Here is a 19,183-nt window from a genome sequence, read left to right as displayed (position 1 = left end):
GCTTTGATTCCTTTTAAGGATATGGTGCCCTCTGTCCTAGGGTATCCAAGTGGTGGCATTCAGGTTCACTTAAAACAAGAAGGGGGCCTTGAGGCCTAACACATGTCCTCTCAATTGCAGACCATCAGTGATGTACATGAACACAAGCCAGGGGCTTTCTGACCACAAAGAATTCCTCTTCAATGTAAGTGCTTAGTACTTATCATTGCAAAGCTATAGGTGGCAAAGCAACACCAACTTTGACTTTCCACTCTCTGGTTTTACTCTGCAGATACATGGGGAAAATGTCTTTGGAGCCGAATTCCAGCTTCAAATCTGTGTTCCAATCAAATTACAAGGTCTCCAGCTTATAAGAGTGAAGAACCTGACAAAGACTCAGGTATTTAGAGGCGGTTTTTTATCACAATTCTCTCTCTTTCCAGAGCAACTGTGAATAATCAAAGGTATAAAAACTATAGAGTTCTAGAAAAGGAGTAAAAACAAGATTAGTTAATTTGGGAACACATTAGGAGTAAATTACCAAAGTCATGTTTAGAAGGAACATCAACCACCCAGCTCTTAAAGCAACATTACAGTTTTCCCTCCCTTGATAAAAAATAAGCAAAAATCCAAACCTTTTTAGTAGCCATGGAGACATTTATTTTCCCGTTGAAAATCGATAAATTCTGCTTTTCTTTGATTGGCAAATGAGCTTGATAAACATGTGGCCTTCCTTGAATGTCTCCCTGTAAACTGTCTACCACCTTCCTTTCCTCTCTCCCTCCAGTCTGTCTTGGTCTCTGCCTTGCTTCAGCCTCTTTGTTCTGTTGACTCATTTGTAGTATGGCTCCCAATGCCAGCCTTATGATACCTACAGTAACAGGCTCTGATCAGTAAGACAGCTGAGGCTGTGGGCTTTCTTGAATTTTTTTTTTTTTTGCTCAGGCTACATAAAGTGTTAAGGCTCGAAAATGAAAATATGGAAACTTACAGAATGGACTCTGCTGAAAGAGGGCTTATAACTTGTGAACACTTGTTCTCATGTGTAGTTTGTATTTTAAGAACATTTCTTGTTTAAATATTTCCACAAACGTTTCAGTTTCCATTTGGAAACAAAATTGTTTGAAAAGCTGACTGAAAACATGGAAGAATGGGAATTCCACCCTGCTCTTGGGATAGAGATTGCACCTGAGGTGTCAAGGCTAGTGGCCTCTCAGTTTGGGGCACGAAGGTACCTTTGATTTACTGAAATAGTCTGTGTTGGCAGAGCAGGTCTGTGGCAGAGCTGAAGTTCAGCATTGTCTTATGGAAATACAGAATCTGTCTCCTCATTTGCTTCATGGCAGGGGTGTTACATTTAGTCTTGAAGGTCATTTCTTTCAGAATTTTATCAGTAAGGTAATGTAGCCAGAGCACATTAGTATAAGGGTGATATTCACCCCAGCAGTTGTTGTTCTCCTTCCTCATTAGCCTGTAGATCTCAAACTGGTAATCACCTTCACCTGTAAATAGGTCCTCATCCATGGAAATGTCACAGAAAACCATGATCCCATCCCGCTCCAAGCGTGACAGGGTGTAGTCAATGATGTTGACTTGCAGTCCACGGCTGGGGATAGTCCTTGTCTTCCCGTTGAGGGTGTAGTGGAGCTCTTTGAGGCTGGTTTTCTTTAAGAGCACGTTCCCCCAGTGTAGGTCTCGGTGCTCAAAGTGCAGTGATGCCTCTGCCACAGCAAGGGATGCGGTGATTTGGTGTAGAATGCTCTTTGCAGTAGCTATGGAGGACAACTCCTTTCTCATTTGCTCTAAGTCAGTCCCTCCAAACTCAAATTCCAGCACAATGAAGAGCTGGTCTTCTTCAAAAAAGTCAGGGCGGTCATTTGCAGACCCTCTGGTTGAGTTATAGTGATCCCAGGCTCTGAGGAGCAAGGGAGGGTAAGATCCTTGAACACAGTGCACTGAGTTCAGCCCAATAAAGCCTTCGGTGCTGTTGCATACCTGATCAGACAAGAGGCTCAACTCTTTGGAGATGATGATCTCTGGCAGGATTTCCTCAAAAGTTTTCTGATGGGCTCCATTGACTAAATCTGGTCCTTCAACAGCAATGATTTTTAGAGCTACAGGTATATGATTAGCAATTGTTCGAAATACTTCGCCAAACACCCCTTCCCCAATCTTCTCACAGCATTCCAGTTTTTCTGTGGAAAGGCAGTAACTAAAGGGGATAGGACCCTCCTGGTTGCATTCCCTGTAAACCTTTTCAGCATCAGACGCCTTTTTGTCTGTGACATGTAGTGTCTTTAAGGGGGTTAGCAAATACATGGAAGAGGAGTGCCAAGGGGACAGAGCACTGTTTGTTCTGTTCGTGACAGGAGGGTTTGAATATTCTGATATGAGGGAGCCAGAGAGAGAACTGGCAATGGCGTAGCTGCTGCATGCTTCTGACACAGTAGTCACAACCTTCTTCTTGTGGAAACTGAAGGAAGCCCTGGCTTTGGTCCAAGAGCAGTCATTCTGTAAATGAGTCAGGTCCTGGGTGAGGAAAGAGTCTTTTTCTACCTTTAGGCTCTTTTTAAACTGGTGGTAATGGAGGAGGGAGGTTTCTGTTGCCTCCTGATGTTTCCTTTTCTGGCTTGACCCAGTTCTCTCAGGTCTGTTGACTTCTCCAGGTACAACACAACCCTGGCATCCACTGGCCTCCTCATATTCTCTCTGTACAGCCCCTTGAGCCTCAATCTCTTGACAAGAGTCCTGGTCTGTGGCCCTCTTCTTATGGATGCTTGATAAACCTAGGCTGTCCATCCTTTTCCCCACCAGTTCCCTTTCACAGCAGGCCTCCCTCATATTCTTCCCATCTGCCCCAAACTCAGAATCCTCAGGGTTTCCTGAGTCCATAACACTCAAGAAAACTGACTTGAGGCTGGCACAGGCTTGGTGGGCCAACCCGGTGAACCCTCCTCCTCCTCCCGCTGCTGCCTCCTGGGAGCAGGGGTGAGGTGGTTGGTCCAGAGAAGCGGCTGGGAGGTGGGAGTCTCTGGGAACCTTAGAGGCTGCATCCGGAAAAGCGGAAGGGCCAGTACAGATGACACTGTCTCCTGGCTCTGGGGACGCAGAGCCGGGGCCGGGAGAGGCCAGAAGGCTGAACAGAGAGGCACTGTTGCCCAGCTCGCCACCGTCCCTTGGCTGGCTGCACACACTGAGGTCCGGGCTGAGGCGGCCCGGGTTGCTGCTGGGGAAGGGCGGCGGTAGGAGTGGGCCGCAGGGAGTGCTGCACTTCTGCGGGGGCCGAGATCGCAGCCTCAGGCGTCTTGGGGTCACGATCGGGCTCGGCCGGTCCTTGGAGATTCGACCGCCAGCGCGCCTCCGCCGTTGACCCACCTGGCTGCCGGAGAAGTCGGGGTCATCAGAATCGTCGGAAGCGACAGACTGCGAGGGTTCCTCGCTGCTGGCGTTGCTGCTACTGCTGCTGCTGAAGAAACGCTTCGGATCTTGCGGCGGGAACCACTGAGCAACTGCCCGGCCTGGCCGCCGCCGCAACCCCCAGCCGCCCGCAGTCCCATACGTTCTTAAGAGCCGATTCCTGAGTCGCGGGAGTGACGCCGCCATTTTCGTCACCCGCCAAACGATTCGAATGCATACACCGCGAGACTTCCTTCAGACGCTGACGCACCCGCCCGCCGGCCTGCTCGCCGGGTCCTAGCGCCCTGTCTTACGCACGCGCATCACGACGGTTCTCGCGGGAGCTGGGAGGGCGTCGGTGACTGGCAGTTTGCTTTCCTCATTGCGTTGCGGGAATGGCTCTCGTTTCAGGCGTACACTGTGTGCACTCAGAGTCAGGAGCGCGCTTGTGGGAGCGATCCGGTTCAGGTGAGCGCGGTGATCCCGAGAGGCCGAGGGAGGGGGCAGGTTCTGAATTGGGTGACATGAGAGGCCCAGATGCTACTTTAACGAGGTTTTCCAGAAAAGTAGCACATGCAGGGCAGACCCAAGGCCCTCTTTAACCTCTTCACTAGGTCACGTTTGCCAGGTTGCGGCTTTGCTAAAGCCAAGGTGAACGCCGAAACTGCTCACACCCTCTTACTCTGGGATCTTAAGGTGCTGTGGGTGCTAAGTGTTAAAATTCCAGCTTTTCCATATGAAAAGGGATTGTGCTAACTAGGCTTTCCTTTTACAGCATGTGGAGGAATGGCATTCAGTGAGCTGTGCCATCACTTCGGATAAAGAAAATGTAACCGTAGCTGTGGAGCTCTCCTTGAGTCAGTCTGAGCAGGTACTTGAGACTGAGAAATGCTCCAGATTTAATTATCCTGCAGCTCACGGACACCTGTCTCTCCTAGAAAAGATAATAGCATCTCAAATATAACATGTCGCTGATCCACCTTCTGCCCCAACCTGTTACCCAATTACTCAGGGTTACTTACTACTCCAGTTTCTTAGTAGGAATCCTAGGAATTACTTGCTATTCCTCTCTTTCTTACATCCGCATATCTATTCCAGCAGCAAGCTCTGGAATTCCACCTCCAAAATATGTTCTATATATCCATTCAGTTCTCTCCATCTTCACCGCTTCTGTTGTAGTTCCAGCCCCCATCTTTTGCCCAGACAATTGCAGCAACTTCTATCTGCTCTTCTTGTCTCTGCTCTTGCCATACCCTGTCTAAACATTCTTCACCATAATAGCTATCTTTTAAAAGCAAACATTGTGCTTTTGCATACACTTAGACTAAAATCCATACTTTTTGGGTCGCCTGCAAGGAACTACATGATCCGGTCTCTGATTTCTTCTTTAACTTAATCTCCTAGTACTCTCCTCTTTCCTGCTTCTTATACTCCAGCTATTCTGTCCTTTCTGTTCCTCCACGTTGAGATTATTGTTCTGGCCACAGGACCTTTGTACTTGCTGTTCCTTCTGTATGACACTGTTCTTCTCCCAGATCTTCATGTGTGTGGTTTCTTCTTATATTTAGCTCAAATGTTACCCTCTTAGCGCTTCCCTGATCACTCATTCAGAAGTGAGAACTATGATCTAGTTTAACGTCTTGCAGCGATTCAGGTGAGAAAGATAAGATCTAAACTGAAGAAGTAGCTATGGGGATGGAGAAAAAGGGACAGTTGCAAAGAGACTCAAAAATATGGAAGAATTGTTAAGAACTGACTTGAGGCGGGAGTGTGGGTGGGTGAGGGTGTTATGTGAGGTAAAGAGTGAGGGAAAAGAAGTTGAGAAATAACAGCAGGTTTCTTGCTTGGATAACTATGGTTGCTGAGGCCATTAACTAGGCTAAGGAATACTAGAGGAGGAACACGTTTAAAGGAAAGATGGTGAACAAGTCCATGTCTAAAACATTTCCTCTTCTTGCCTTCCCTCTTATAGTTACTAAGAGATGTAACTGAACTGCAGATCCTTGGTGAAATATCCTTCAACAAATCTCTTTATGAGGGGCTGAATGCAGAGAACCATAAAACTAAGGTAATCCCTGGCTATTTTATGGTTTTTCTGGGTAAGTGTCCTAGGAAAACTGTGCCTAGCCTTGGAGCCCCTGTACAGGTGCTTTGCTATTGCCCTATTCCTTTTTTCAGTCTTATCACCTGATCTTGACTCTGCCACCAGCTGCCTCTGTGACCTTGAGCTAGTCACCTTTGTCAGTTTTTCCACCTGTGAAATGAAGCTATTGAAAAGAGGCCTAAGTTGAGTAAGTCTAAGCTGAAATAATTAGGCTGGAATCGACAGCTGCATATACTTTGATCTGTAAAAGGTATTTTTTAAAAAAGTTTCTGAAATGAGAAGTTATTTTTTGTATGTATTAACTCTCTTCCTAGTATGTAGTATCAATGTTTGCGTACAGTATTAAAAAGTTAGAATACTCAGGAATGCATATTCCCTTTGACGAGTCTTAGACTAAATACTAGAACGTTTGGGATTTGTTTTGCAGAAGTATGACTACAAGACAAACTGCCTTCTGTGATCTATGTGTGCTCCCCTTAGTTGTCATTCTTGTTGACACTCACCTAGATGTGCTGCTGGCTTCAGAGATCATCCTCTTTAGTTAGGCATGATTCATTACTAGAGAGAATGTCAAGAGAGTGAGACAGGATTGCTAACTATTAGGTCCTCTGATTTTCTCCCTGGAGGAGGAGAAAGCAGTTCTCTAGACATGTCAGAAATAACATTTCCTTTATTTTTAAGCATTTATAATCCAGGAAATGGTAGGGAAGAAAGAGATGTGCCCCATTATCTCACTGCCCAGATTTTTGAAAAATAGAAATAATGGCAAAAAAAAATCTAAGCCTTACAGAAAGATACCAAATGAAAAATAATGGTTCCTTCATTGCCCACTTCCCACACCCCTGACTCCCTCTTTTCAAAAGAAGTTACTGTTAACAGTTCTCTATATGCACGTTCTTAAATAATTTATTTATATACTTCTCCCCTTACTTAATTGATGCTTTTATTTCTACAGTATAGATTCTTCAATTATTTTCCTTTCTTTAAATTCAGTACCCTAAGCAAAGTATTAAGTAGTTCCCGACAATAAGTACCTGACTTATAATGAATCTGTGAGTATAAATAATTGTGTATCCAAGTACATTTCAGCATCAAGTAAGGGAAGACTCCTGTACTGTAAAGGCATTATGTTGTTCTTCTAGTGAGAGAGGCAGACCAGGGTCAACGGCTAGCTCCTTTGAATCTTGTGCATACATCTGTGTGTTGGTGATGCCTTCCCTCATAGCCAGCACCAAGCTGCCACCTTTCCCAATGCTATATTTTCACATGGCAGAATACAAAATAGGAAGCAAGAGGTCAGTAGCAAAAGGATTTTTTCTTTACATGCTTTCTCTTTTCAGGGAGGAAATTTTTCCTAAAAACTCCCAGCACATATCTCCTTATATCTTAATAGTGGGAACCGGATCTCACGTCAGTTACTGTCAAAGGGGAATAGCTTTGTCATGATTAGCTTAGACCAATTATTATTTCTGAACAAAATCTAAAAAGAGAGAATGGCTGTCGAGTAAGCCACGATCAGTGTTTGTTATATGCAGTGATATCCTTTGGCCTGCTTCTCCCTTCACCTCTACCAGGGCAGCTTTGGGGCACTTTAGAAACCCGTGGGTTTGCAAGAGGGAAAAGGGAAGAGGCTTTGAGAAATAGGAGGATTTCTTTTACTCAGATCTTGACTATCCACCACTATCACCTTGGGACTTCTTCCATTACTTTCCTATACTCCCCCTCCCCACACTTTACTCTTCTGTAGAAGAAAAAGCGAGCTCTCTTCTTAGTCTTCCTCCCTCTTTGTTGTTTTGCTCCCTCCTACTCTCAAGGCCCTTAACTCTTGTTAAGTTCAGCTATAGAAGGTCAACCCTAGGAAGTAACCAGCATTTGTAACTTAATTAGAAAAGATCTTAAAGATAAATTTGTCCAGCCATCCACTCCGATGCAGAATTTCTCTCCAAAGCATTACAGACCTTAAACACTTGCATGAAAGAAACTCAGTGTTTTGGGCAGGCAGAGACGTTTAGTGGCCCTTTGGTGTATGACCACAACTTGGGAAGGCCATATCTGGATCTCACTTGGGAAGCACATCCCCTCAGCTTTCTAGCTGAGTCCTATCAGTGAGAAGAGAGCTTAGATTCTGAAATGGAGTGAGCTTTTAGACAATGGTGCTGGGGATGGTTTCTAATGGAAGAGCTCTACAAGTTTACCCATGCATGCTGTTTTACATTTATTATCGTGTGTCTGAAGTAATATACACTTTAGTCTGGTGAAGAGCAGACCATATCTTTGTAATATCTTTTGTGTGGGAAAAATGTATTCATAGACTTTAGGGATTTGTACAAGCTCAAAAAGAGCTGTCAGAACAGAGTTGGGGAGAACTTAGAGATCATTTAAAATAGGTTATCATTTTGAAGATGATGAGCTTGGGGCTCAAGGATGTGTAATGACATAGCTGGATATAGAATCTTAATTTTGTCAGTATTCTTTAAAACCCAGAGATCTTAATCCTTTTGGGACCCTCCGTTACACTGTCACGATCCTTAACAAGGTCACAATCCCCTGACAGACTTAGCTCTTTGTCTATATTAGAAAACAAAATGGTTTCTATAAAGTATTTTAGTCATTAGATAATTTCACTGTGCTCTGTTTTTTTTTCTTTTCAGTTTTTGTTCTCTTTGCTTTTCGAGAATTCTGTTGATTTATCCAGCTTAGAGATTCTTTCCTCAGCCACCCATGTTCAGTCTACTAATGAACCCCATCAAAGGCATTCTTCATTTCTGTTACAATATTTTTTATCTCTAGCATTTCTTTTTGGTTCTTTCTAAGGATTTCCATCTCTCCACTTATACTGCTTAGCTGTTTTTGTCCTTGTTCTTGCAATACTGTCTATCCATTAGAGTCTTTAGCATTTTAATCATAGTTGTTTTAAATTCCTAGTCTGATAATCCCAACATCCTTGCCATGTCAGGTTCTGATGCTTGCTCTGTCTCTTTAAATTGTGTTTTTTGATTTTTGGTATGCCAGGTAATTTTTTCTCGATAGCTTGACATGATATATCAGGTAAAAAGAACTGCCGTAAATAGGCTTTTAGTAGTAACGTGGTGAAATGTGGGGGAGGGGAAGTGTAAATCTTCCTACAAGTAGGCCTCAGTCTTTTAGTGAGCCTGTATCTCTGGACTGTGAACTTCACAACTGTTTCTCAGTTTTTTTCAACCCCCTTAGGTGGGACAGGATAGCTAGAGTGGGCTTAGGTGGGTATTTCCCTTCCTTCAGGTCTGTTAGGCTCTGATAATAATACCCCAGTAGGTTAGGCTGTGGCTAACTAGTTCCCTTGAGAGCAGGCCTCTTTAAGAAGAATGGAGTACTCTAGCTTATTTCAAAATGGTTCCTTTTTGAATGGGAGGGCAGTCTGGCTGCGACATCTTTCACCCCATTGATCACCAGGGTCGATTCAGCTGACTCGGTGAGTGTCCCTTTCCTCCCCGATTTCTCCATGTGTGTCCCTCTGGAAGCTGTGTGCTTGAAGATGACCTTTCCCGATAGAGGAGAGGACCGTTCTTCAGTCAAGAGCATATGCGTAGCTGTGCTCCCCTGCTCGGACCCCCCAAACAAGCTCTCAAAATGGTTCCTTTTTCCTTCCCCCTGCCAGAACCTGGTTAAGCTCCTGGAGGTAAATTTTTGGGTTCACTGGAATTTTTAACTCTCAGAGTTGTCCACAGTGAGCCTCCAGCAATCCATTATAGTTCAGGCTTTCGTACCCTGGCACTGGTAAGCCTCTACACATATTTGGCTCAAAATAATGCAGGGAGTTTTTTTCTCATTTGCTTTACTTGACTTATTGGATGATCTGTCTTTTTCTAGATCACTGTCATCTTCCTGAAAGATGAGACGTACCTTTCTTTGCCTCTGATCATTGGAAGCAGTGTTGGTGGCCTTCTGGTTTTGATTCTCATTATAGTCATCCTATTCAAGGTCAGTTCTATACTGTTCATAAAGGCTCTGGTGTTGGGCACAGTCCTTTCTGGGACAGTCAGCCCCTGACTTAGAGCAACTGCCAGGAAATGAGTACCAGGAAATCTTGTGGAAAAGGCAGCACTTAAGATGGGTGTTGTAGGACTGTATCATTTGGGAGAAATTTCAGAGAAAGCTTGAGAAGCAGAGGAGGTATAAGGGCTCTTTTGGCAACAATCAGATAAATGGTTTTCTAAGATAGATATCTTAGGTCTGTAATTTGGGCTTCTTCCCTTTGTTTTAGTGTGGCTTTTTTAAAAGAAAATATCAACAACTGAACTTGGACAGCATAAGGAAGGCCCAGCTGAAATCAGAGAATCTACTCACAGAAGACTAGAACCAGCTTCCTCATTCATTGAGAGAGAATATCAACCAGTCCTCGAACTTCTAGAGACTTGACGTCATACTAATTACTTTTTCCTTCAGGATGATCAAGAGAAGAGTCTAAGAAATTGTTTGTAGACTATTGTTTTTTAATAATACATTGTCTCAAAAGTGCCTCCATTTTGTGAAAAATAAATTTGAGAAACATTTGGTGTTAAATAGTGTTAAACTGTATTCTTTATGGAAGTGCTTTTAATATGCAAATATAATATACTTTGTGATTTTTTTTCCTCCAAGAGGAGGTTATACAGCATTTCCCAACCTTATTTGCCTGAGAATTCTTTTTTCTTGGCATTACTATTAACATCTCCCAAAATAGTGTTCTATGAAATACATCTTGGGAAGGCAGTAGTTATAAGCAATTCCTAGACTGGTATTTTCAAGATCCTAAGATCTTGTTGCCTACTATTTCAAATCAGGCCATGAAAAACTACTCTAGAACAAATATAAAAAGTAGAAAAACAAAAGTCATCAAATAGGAACTAGGGAGGGAGAAGAAAATAAGACCAGGATTTTGTTCTGTAATTTCATTTTTATTGTATGTATGAATATGTCTCCTAAATAATACTGTGCCAGTCCTTTACTGGCTTCCTGCTTAGTTGCTCAGGGAGACTTTCATTCCTTAGTAAATACTGTCACCAGGAGAGAGCACTTGTCCACAGCAGGAGACGGAACCTGGCCTGGGAGTTGGAGGCACAGAGATTAAGGCTTATTTACAGGCCGGCTTGGCTCTTAATATCTTATTTTTACGGCCCATGCTGTTAAAGCTTGACATCTCCCCACTCCTGAGAACAGTCTTTGTTTTCATGGATTATAAAAATCATTGCAAAAACTTAAATGGTGCAGAAGTATGTAATATAGAAAGTAATCTGTGTAATCAGTCTTTATCTAATTCAGATGATTTCATTATTATTTCTTTTGAATTTTAATTCTTTGACATTTATGTGTATACAGATGTGAATTAAGGATTTAACCTAAGCGGTTTTTTTTTTTTTTCCTCAGAAGCGTAACTACTTTCACAGCACCACTTACTGAAATACTTAACTACCTTCTCTGCTTATCCACGCTTTCTGTATCACAGGGGCTGGAAAGCTTTAAACATTTCCTAGACTGCCTTGCAGTGGGCTTCTAGTTTAGGTTTTGCCAGTGAGAAGGTTTGCATGAGACTAGAAGGTGGACAGATGGGAGAAGGCTTTCTTCTGGTTCTGGAAGTGGTGGTGGCAGATGAGTACAAGCCCCCGAGCAGCGGCATGACAGTGGGCTCCAGCAGTGGTGGTGGCTTCCTGCAACTCCTGACCCGACCTCTGGGTGATACCAGCTCTCCTGTTTTTATTTTGCAGCCCTTTCAACAAATTTGAAACTAATTTTCTGTATTAAACCCTTTTCTGCTTGAAATACCTAGAGTGGTTTCTGTTTTCTTGATGATCTTGAGTCTAGTATTCCAAATGAATAACAGTTGTCTCTATCATTTAGTGAAGTGCTCATTGATGATTTGAGATTCTGCTTTTGCCAGTTATGAAGTTCACATATATGTCCATATATGAATTCTGGAAATTTAGTTTTGTTTCATGGATCTGTTTGTTCCTGTATCAGTACCACAATTGAAAGCTCAAATTTTTTATCATTATGCAAATGATAAATTCGAAACAGCACAACGATGTCCAAAAAACAAAACGTCTCTCTTTTCCCATATCTAATCTCCCTGTCCAAAAGCGACCACTGTTAATAGTTTTTCAGGTATTTTAAAATATTTCTATGCATATATCAACATAAAATTTTTTAAATATACAAATGGCATTAAATTGTTTCATGTTTTGCCTCTTGTTTTTTCATCTAATAGAATTTAGATATCTTTTAACAGCAAAATCTGCAGATCTACCTCATTCTTTTTAACGGCTCCATAATATACTCTTATATGTGGATATGTCAGAATTTACTTAAGTCCTTACAGGTGGATCTTTAGGTTATTCCCATTTCCTTTTTTTTTAATTACAAAGAAAATGTGTGATGAACATCTTTAAATGTGTCCTGGTGTGCTTTTCAAGTATATTGATGGGTAAGTTCCTAGCACAATTACTAGCACAATTACGAGCATTTAAAATTTTGATAGTTGATGGCAATATTGATGGGTAAGTTCCTAGCACAATTACTAGCATAATTACGAGCAAATTTTGGTAGTTGATGGCGACTTGACCTCCAAAAAGTTTTTACCAGTTTATACTCCTGCTTAGAATGACAGTGCCACTCTATGCTCTTGCCACCACTGGGCATTATCAAATTTTAAGTGTTTTGCTAATCTGATCAGTGTGATCCAGGCCATATTCTGTGCGTTTGTAAATAGTACTCACATACGTACATATACAAGATAGAGATTTTTTAGTTTTTTTTTACATAAAGAGGATCATATATTTACCATTTGTGACCATTTTCAAGGAATGACGTCAGAGTAAATGTGGGTGGGACTGGGAATAGGGAGAGGTGGTACCTTGGATTAACATGTCTATGGGGAATTAAATTTGCCTAGCTCTTTACAGTTTGTAAAGAAGCTCTTTCAGCTTTTTCCAAAAGTGGAATTAAAGACATTTTTATAATCTCTATGCAATGCCGAATAGCTTCCCAGCAGGACTGAACCACGTTACATGGATATCAGCAGCTAGAACCTGTCCTGGGATCTCTGTTTTCACTTAGTTTTTTTGCTTAATGGGTATATAATGATATCTTTACTTTCCTTTAATTGTTGGCAAAACCGTATGTTTTCCTGTGAAATAAGACGACAGGCTTTTTTTTTGGGGGGGGGTGTTGTTTTTTTTTTTATGCTCTAGGCTTTACTTTTCCTTTCTTGACAAAATCTGGCCATATTTTCTCATTAGCTCTTTCTGAACTGTACCATCTTCTGCATTTCTCCTTCTGAACTTCAGAGCCTCTGGGCAAATAAGGGTGATTTGACTTAGAATTAGGGAGCAATGTGCCCTCCACAATGGGGGATTCTTGCAGATTCACTGGTGGACATTAGGAAGCGGTAGCCATTACTGGTGGTCTGTCTAAAAGAGGAACTCTTCCTTAGTACCACAAAGAAGCCAGGACCACAGTGCAGGCCTCCGGGAGAGCCAACTGGAGGCTCTGCTCCTCCCTTCCCTCCCGGAGGAGAGGATTCTGGGTCTACCTGGCCAACTCCTAGAACCCTATAGCCAGATGCAATCCTGAGAGCAGAATGGTTGGGGATGGAAGGCGTGGTCTCTGGAGATAACTCCTCTTCTGTCCAGGGCCTGGGAAGGGGGCCTGAACTAGCAAACCTTTTAGATTTCCTGGTCTAGGAAAAGGCTAGCAGTCTAATTCCTAGAATTCTACACTGGGGTTTTAGTGTCCTTTGCCTCCCGGATGAAGAGCTCACTGGTAGATTGACTAGCTGGTTAAGGACCCTAGCACCTTTGAGTCAGGGTTTTCTAACTTTTGTGTGTGCCATAGGCCCCTTTGGCAGTCTGGTGAAGCCTAGGGCCCCCTTCTCAGATTATTTCCCTTATGAAAATGACCAAATATACAGAAAAGTTGAATTTTACAGTGAACACCTGGTTTCTTCCATTAACGTTTTACTTTGCTTGCTTTATCATGTGTTTCTTCATCTGTCCATTCATCAGCTTGTTTTTAAACACATAAAAGTTTAAAAAGAACCAATTATGTTGAACATGATCAGAACATTAAAAAAAATTTCATGATATGGAGCTATATGTGTTTCTTTAATAATGTATTGAACAGCGGGTCTAATAACTTTGCTACCCTTTTTTTTTTTTTTGGTCATTGAATGATCTTTAATTGAAATATTTTCCTTTGTAGTTCTTAACTAGCTGGGCTTCCACTACACCACTGTTGATGTCATGAGAGTGGTGGACATCAACAATGCAGCCCACAAACTGGGTAGTCCCCAAGATCTCTTTAACGGTTCCAGAGAATTCTCTAGCTAAGATTGGTGCTGCATCTGTCAGGCAATGTTGACGATCTCATCAAAAGTGATATTTCTCCTGTGCTTATTTATTTATTTATTTTGTCTCTTGGCAGTTCTTTGACGACTTTGCTGATCAGGGCAGAGGCAGAAGGTACTGCTTCAATCTGGGCCTGTCTGTTCTGAATGGTCACTTTAATCCTCAGCCCCTTCCAATCACCAGTTGCGTTATTGATGTTACCCCCAAACTTTTTGGGACACAGACCCAGGGGGCCAATCTTGGGGGCCAGGGCAGATGGGCACCAACCTCTCCACCACTGGTGCACCTCTGGTATATGACTATTATCTCATTGGGGTTGAACTTCAGAAGCATGGTGGAGGCAGCTGGTGTAGAATGAACCCAGATTTCGATTTGGGACAACGGAAGAAAGTTGCACCTTGGTCCCCTCTGAGCTGAAAGCCAATAGACCTATGCTACTTTCAAAGTAGTGATGACCTTAGAACGTATTTTGAGGTATTTACAATACCTGTGAGATAATGGGAAAATATTTGTAATTGCTCTTGATATTAAGATGGGGGTACTGCTAATCCTATTATAGTTTGTTGCCCATGTTCCTAATTAAAGGAGATGTTAAATTTCAGTTAAAGGGTGGTAAAAATAAGTAACATTTTTTTCTATCCAATTTTACAGACTTCCTTCACTATACACTCCGGTTTATTTAATAAAAAGCATGTGGCTTGCCCTGGGCTTTGTACTTTTTCAGCTGATCTTGATCCCTCCAGCAGTACTGGCTCCGTTTTATGGAGGAGGAAACACTTGCCCAAGCCTACAGGGCTGGTATAAGGCAGAGACATTTTTGCAGTAGCGGGTTTTTGGATCTGCAGTTCTAATGTTGTGGTTTTTGTTTTGTTTTGTTTTGTTTTGCTTCACAAAAGCTTCATTATACACTGGACAAGGCAGAGGCGACAGCACGGGTAGAATGGTGTTTTTCAGACTTTGCTGAGCAGAAGAGTTGCAGTGGAGCTCAGCTCTTCAGGTTCCTTGGCCCCGCCCACTAAAGGCACTGCTGATCTAGCCTGGCTTGGGCCTAGGAATCTGCTTTTTTGGCAAGCATTCCAGGTGATTTTGATGTAAGGGCCGCACCATGTGAGATACTAGTTATGAGGTTGGGGTTTGTTCCTCTGATTACACTGTATCAATAGGTAGCCCTTAGCACAGACTTAGAGTCTTGATGACTAAGAAGTTGCTTCAGGAGACAAATTTAACGTAATGCTCTGGTAGAATTATTTTTGTTGAACTCTATGAATATATACACAAAAATAAAGGCTTAGTCACTCAGACGCTTAAATATGCAGGCTAATGGCAGAGGCAGGGTAATCGGGAATCAATCCATCCTCCCTTCCTTTCTTTCCCCCTCTCCCTCTTTATATCTCCTTTGTCTCCTTCTCCTCCCCTTCCTTTGTCATTTCACAAGCTTCCATGACTACATACTTTATGAAGATCCTATGGTACAAAGAGTGGTAAAGCCCTTTCCTGCCCTCGTAGCCCGAAACGACAGATAAGATATGTACCCAACTGTAACTCCCTAAATCGTACAAATCCTGTCCTTTGGAAATTTAGAGAAAGAGGGATCTGGGAGGCTTTCATGAAGGAGACAGACCCCTGTAAGCTGAGCCTTGAAGCCATGAAGGACTAAGGGGAGACCAGCCTGTGCGAAGGCATGGAAGTTGGGAAGTACGGGAAATGATAAAGCATGTAAACCAATTCCCTGAAGCTGAGTATGCGTAATGGGGCATGTGAGGCTGGAGGGGCAGGTGGGGAATTGCAATGAAGAACAAGCAGTGTTTCTATGAGGATTTCCTACTCATTCTTGTTTGAGTACCATTACAGGCCTGTGAACTTGAGGAGAGTGGTGAGGAGGGGATGGATATGAGGAATTTCATGAAGGTTGGGGGGAAACCACTTCAGGGAGCAGGAGGAAGAAAAAGATGAGCTTTCGCTGAGGTGTGTGTGTGTTGAGTTGTCACTGCTCTGTGGGTGTGGTTGACCTGAGTTTTAGTCTTTATCCTTCCGAGTGCCCAGTAGAATAGCATTTGGCTTTTTACTCCCTTTAAGTGTTCGATACCTCAATAGAGTTTTTCCCCAGGTCAGATTTTGAGAACTAAGTAATGAGTAGCTACCCATCAATTAAGATGGGTCACACAGGCTTTGATGGACTTGGAAATGCTTCCCACAGAAAGGAGCTTCCTTTTTCCTGTTGACTGTATCGAAATGATATTAATAATGCATCTGCTACTTCTTAAATGGACCAGTAATGTCTATTAATGGAATGTGTTTATCATAGCAGGACTGCCAGAGCAGAAGAAAAATTAAAAGATAAATTGCTTTGTGGGGCCCTTTGTGAAACCTTTTTCATGCCATGTCTTTCCCATTCTTGTCTCTTCTGGGCCATCCAGAATACTTAGAGCTCTGAAGGAATGCTGCGTCTACAGATAGTTCTCAAAGGCCTTGTGTTGACCTCCTTTTGTAGTCTGGGACAGTCTCAAATCTCCTACCTCTAGGCCTTGCACAAGCCTTCTTTCTTTGCAGGGTGGGAAATAGAACCACATTCACTATGTGTAAATAAGTATGAACCTCTATTTCAAGAACTGTATTATTTTTGGGGATTTGTGACCCCTTCTGCTTTGGGTATAATGGGTGTTGGGTCTGACCTTGTGGGCTGGTGAGCTGGCCCCAGCCATGAGGAGGTAGATTGCAGATACTAGGGTTTGCAGCTTGTGAGAAGTGTTTTTCACACTGTCTTGACCATGACCCACAGGAAGAAATAGATTCCACATTATAATATCATATGTACACACTCATATGTCAAACAAGTTTCACGAAACCATGACTACCCTTACTTTCTTAAACACACTCTGATTTCTTCCCTCTCCTCCTTTCTCTTTCTCTCTCTCTCTCTCTCTCTCTCTCTCTCTCTCTCTCTCTCTCGATATGCTGGTCATAACCCAGCAAATTGACATCATTACCCAAGTAGTCTAAGAGCTATGCTGTGAGGGAGCCCACAGGAGGAGTCTGGCCTGACCTTGAGAACAGCTCTTTCCCCTTTGGTCATCCCTGGTGTGGTCTCTAAAGCTTCAGGATAGTTCTGTCAGAAATTGCAGCCTGGGCCATGGGGTATTCAGGAGGGGCTGACCATACTGCAGGGCAAATGAGAGCAGAGCCCTTCCTCTGAAGCCAGAGGGACAGTTTTGACAACCATAGAGAACAGAAGGCCTGACATCTCAGCCTCTCCAGCAGCACACAGTAAGTAGGTACTCAGTAAAGGTTTAAGGAAGTAAGAGCAGAGGAGAATGCCCTGGACTGGGGCTAATCATATGCTCTGCTCTGTGACTTGGGGCCTTAGTTACTCCATCTGCAAAATGAAGGCCTGGCCTCTGGGGAATCCCCTAGCAGAACAAAGAGGCCACAAAACCTGGAACCCCCTTGGGGAATGGAAAGACCCAACATGGCAGCATCCTATATGCTGCTTGTACAAGGGTGGGGGCCCTGTGGGGGTGATGCTTTCCACCCTGGAGCCCTTCTCCAGGCCAGACTGTGAGATCCCGAAATGCCACCTTCCCCTGGGGCTCAGGTTGAGGGCATCTTCATAGGTGTGATATCACTTATTGGAGCTGCATCTCCTCTTGAGTGTTGGAGAGCTGTCTGAGGGGAGGGCTGAGGAAGAGGCTGGCAGGAAAGTGAGGAAGCTCACTCTGGTTACAGTTCCCAAGCCTTTCCTCCAGGATGATTCGGCTTCTACAATCCCTAGTCATGACTGGGATGGAGTGGTAGCTCCCAATCCCTTTCTGTTTAAAAAATCAGGCCTGAGTTTGTTCACTCAACAAATATGTACTGAACTTTTACATGGCAAGCCTATCGATGAGCGTGGGATGCAGAGATGTCTAAAGGCAAGGCCCCTGCCCTCCTGGAGCTTATGGTCTTAGTGGGAGACACAGTCAATAAGTAAAAGAGATCACATCCAAGAGTGACAGGTGCTCTAAGAGCATAAGGAGAGGTCATGGGTTAGAAAGTGATTGGGGTGGGGATTACTTTTGGTGGCTGGTAATAATAACAGGCCTTTTTGAGGAAACGACATTTGAGTTGAAATTGATAAAAAGAGGTGAAGATCTGTGCTTCCCAAATGGTGGTTAGAGAGCAAACTACAGACTCCCAGGTCTCACCCTAGATTTAGCAAATGAAAATATTAGTGGCAGGGCCCAGAATCTGCATTTTTCTTCCAAATGATTCTCATGTGCACTAAAACTGGAGACCTACCGCCCTGGGCTTTCACTTTTGGAGAGGATCACATCTGGTGAATTTTGGGGTCCCTTCCAACTCCCAGAGCCTATGGTTCAGGAAAAGGAAGTTCTCATTTGTTTGTGAAGGCCAGACCAGAGAGAGAAGCAGAACTGCTTCTGGTAGATGGCAGGATGGCAGGATGGCAGGATGCAGAAGATGAGCAAGCACAGCTCCTCACACACAAAGAGTGAGCCCACAGGGAAGGCCCTGCCTCTGTGGCTGATCTCTGAGATGCCCTCCCTCATCCCTGCTCCTGCTACCTCTCATTTAATGTCACTGGATGTGAGGGTTACAGTCTTAGCGACCATGACTAGGTCTATCTCTTGCTTTGGGAACGTTTCAACCAGTTGGTGCATGCCCTCTCTGCAGTCCTATTTTTTGATCCTGAGCCTTGGTTGCCTGTGTCTCCCCACCCTACCCCATCTGCCCCAGACATGGTGTTCTGCATGCAGTGGGCACTCGGACCTGCTTAGCAACTGACTCCTCAGGGAGTGTGGGGTTTTACACCTGCCTGTAGCTGCCACTGTACGAATTACAGCGGACACAGGAGCCATGAGACTGTCAAGTGTTTAGTCTCTCCCGGCTTCCCTCGGGGAGCAAGAAAAACCAAGAAACCTGTTGTGTTTACCCATAAATGCTCTTTATCCCCTCTTCATCTCCACTTCCTGTACTATAGGTCCTCCCTCCCCTGTCCTCAGTCTCCCCATCTATTTAATAGGAAGAACTACTGGGATTTCTTTGGAATGGGGGGGGGGAGGGGCGGTTTGCTTTAAAAGGAACTCTCTCCTCTTATCTCCTCGCTCCTCCCGCGCCGCCTGCGATTTTCTCCAGCTGGAGCATGTGCGGTCCCCGGCCTCCAGCAGTGCCTGCCCAGGCCAGTGTCGGGCAAACAGTCCGCTGGTGTCATTGTGTCAGTTCAGGGAAGGGGAAGAGGTGGCGGCAAGGTCGCAGTCCACGGCTCGGCGCTGCCCCCGCCCAGCTTCCCGCGGTGGTTTCTCAGCTCCACCAGTAACCCCGCGGCCCTGCGCACCCCGCAGCGCTAGGC

The 19,183-nt window shown here is 43.9% G+C and overlaps 2 protein-coding genes across 2 annotated transcripts in view; one reads left to right on the top strand and one right to left on the bottom strand.

Moving 5' to 3' along the window:
- ITGAE (integrin subunit alpha E) overlaps positions 1–11,668 on the top strand; it is a 58,056-nt gene extending 46,388 nt beyond the window's left edge. The window contains exons 25-31 of the mRNA XM_006922207.3: positions 121–184; positions 272–379; positions 3,787–3,843; positions 4,151–4,246; positions 5,348–5,443; positions 9,329–9,439; positions 9,723–11,668. Of these exons, the coding sequence (XP_006922269.1) occupies positions 121–184; positions 272–379; positions 3,787–3,843; positions 4,151–4,246; positions 5,348–5,443; positions 9,329–9,439; positions 9,723–9,815 (625 nt within the window). The 3' untranslated portion in view covers positions 9,816–11,668. The remainder of the gene's footprint in view (positions 1–120; positions 185–271; positions 380–3,786; positions 3,844–4,150; positions 4,247–5,347; positions 5,444–9,328; positions 9,440–9,722) is intronic.
- Positions 614–3,666, bottom strand: HASPIN (histone H3 associated protein kinase). The gene has a single exon (XM_025040092.1). It carries the CDS (start codon positions 3,580–3,582, stop codon positions 1,222–1,224), a length of 2,361 nt encoding a protein of 786 aa, XP_024895860.1. The 5' UTR covers positions 3,583–3,666; the 3' UTR covers positions 614–1,221.
- Positions 11,669–19,183: the final 7,515 nt, after the last annotated feature.

Source organism: Pteropus alecto, unplaced genomic scaffold, assembly GCF_000325575.1.
Source record: "Pteropus alecto unplaced genomic scaffold, ASM32557v1 scaffold398, whole genome shotgun sequence".
NCBI lineage: Eukaryota > Metazoa > Chordata > Mammalia > Chiroptera > Pteropodidae > Pteropus > Pteropus alecto.
This window is presented reverse-complemented; position numbering and strand designations above follow the sequence as displayed.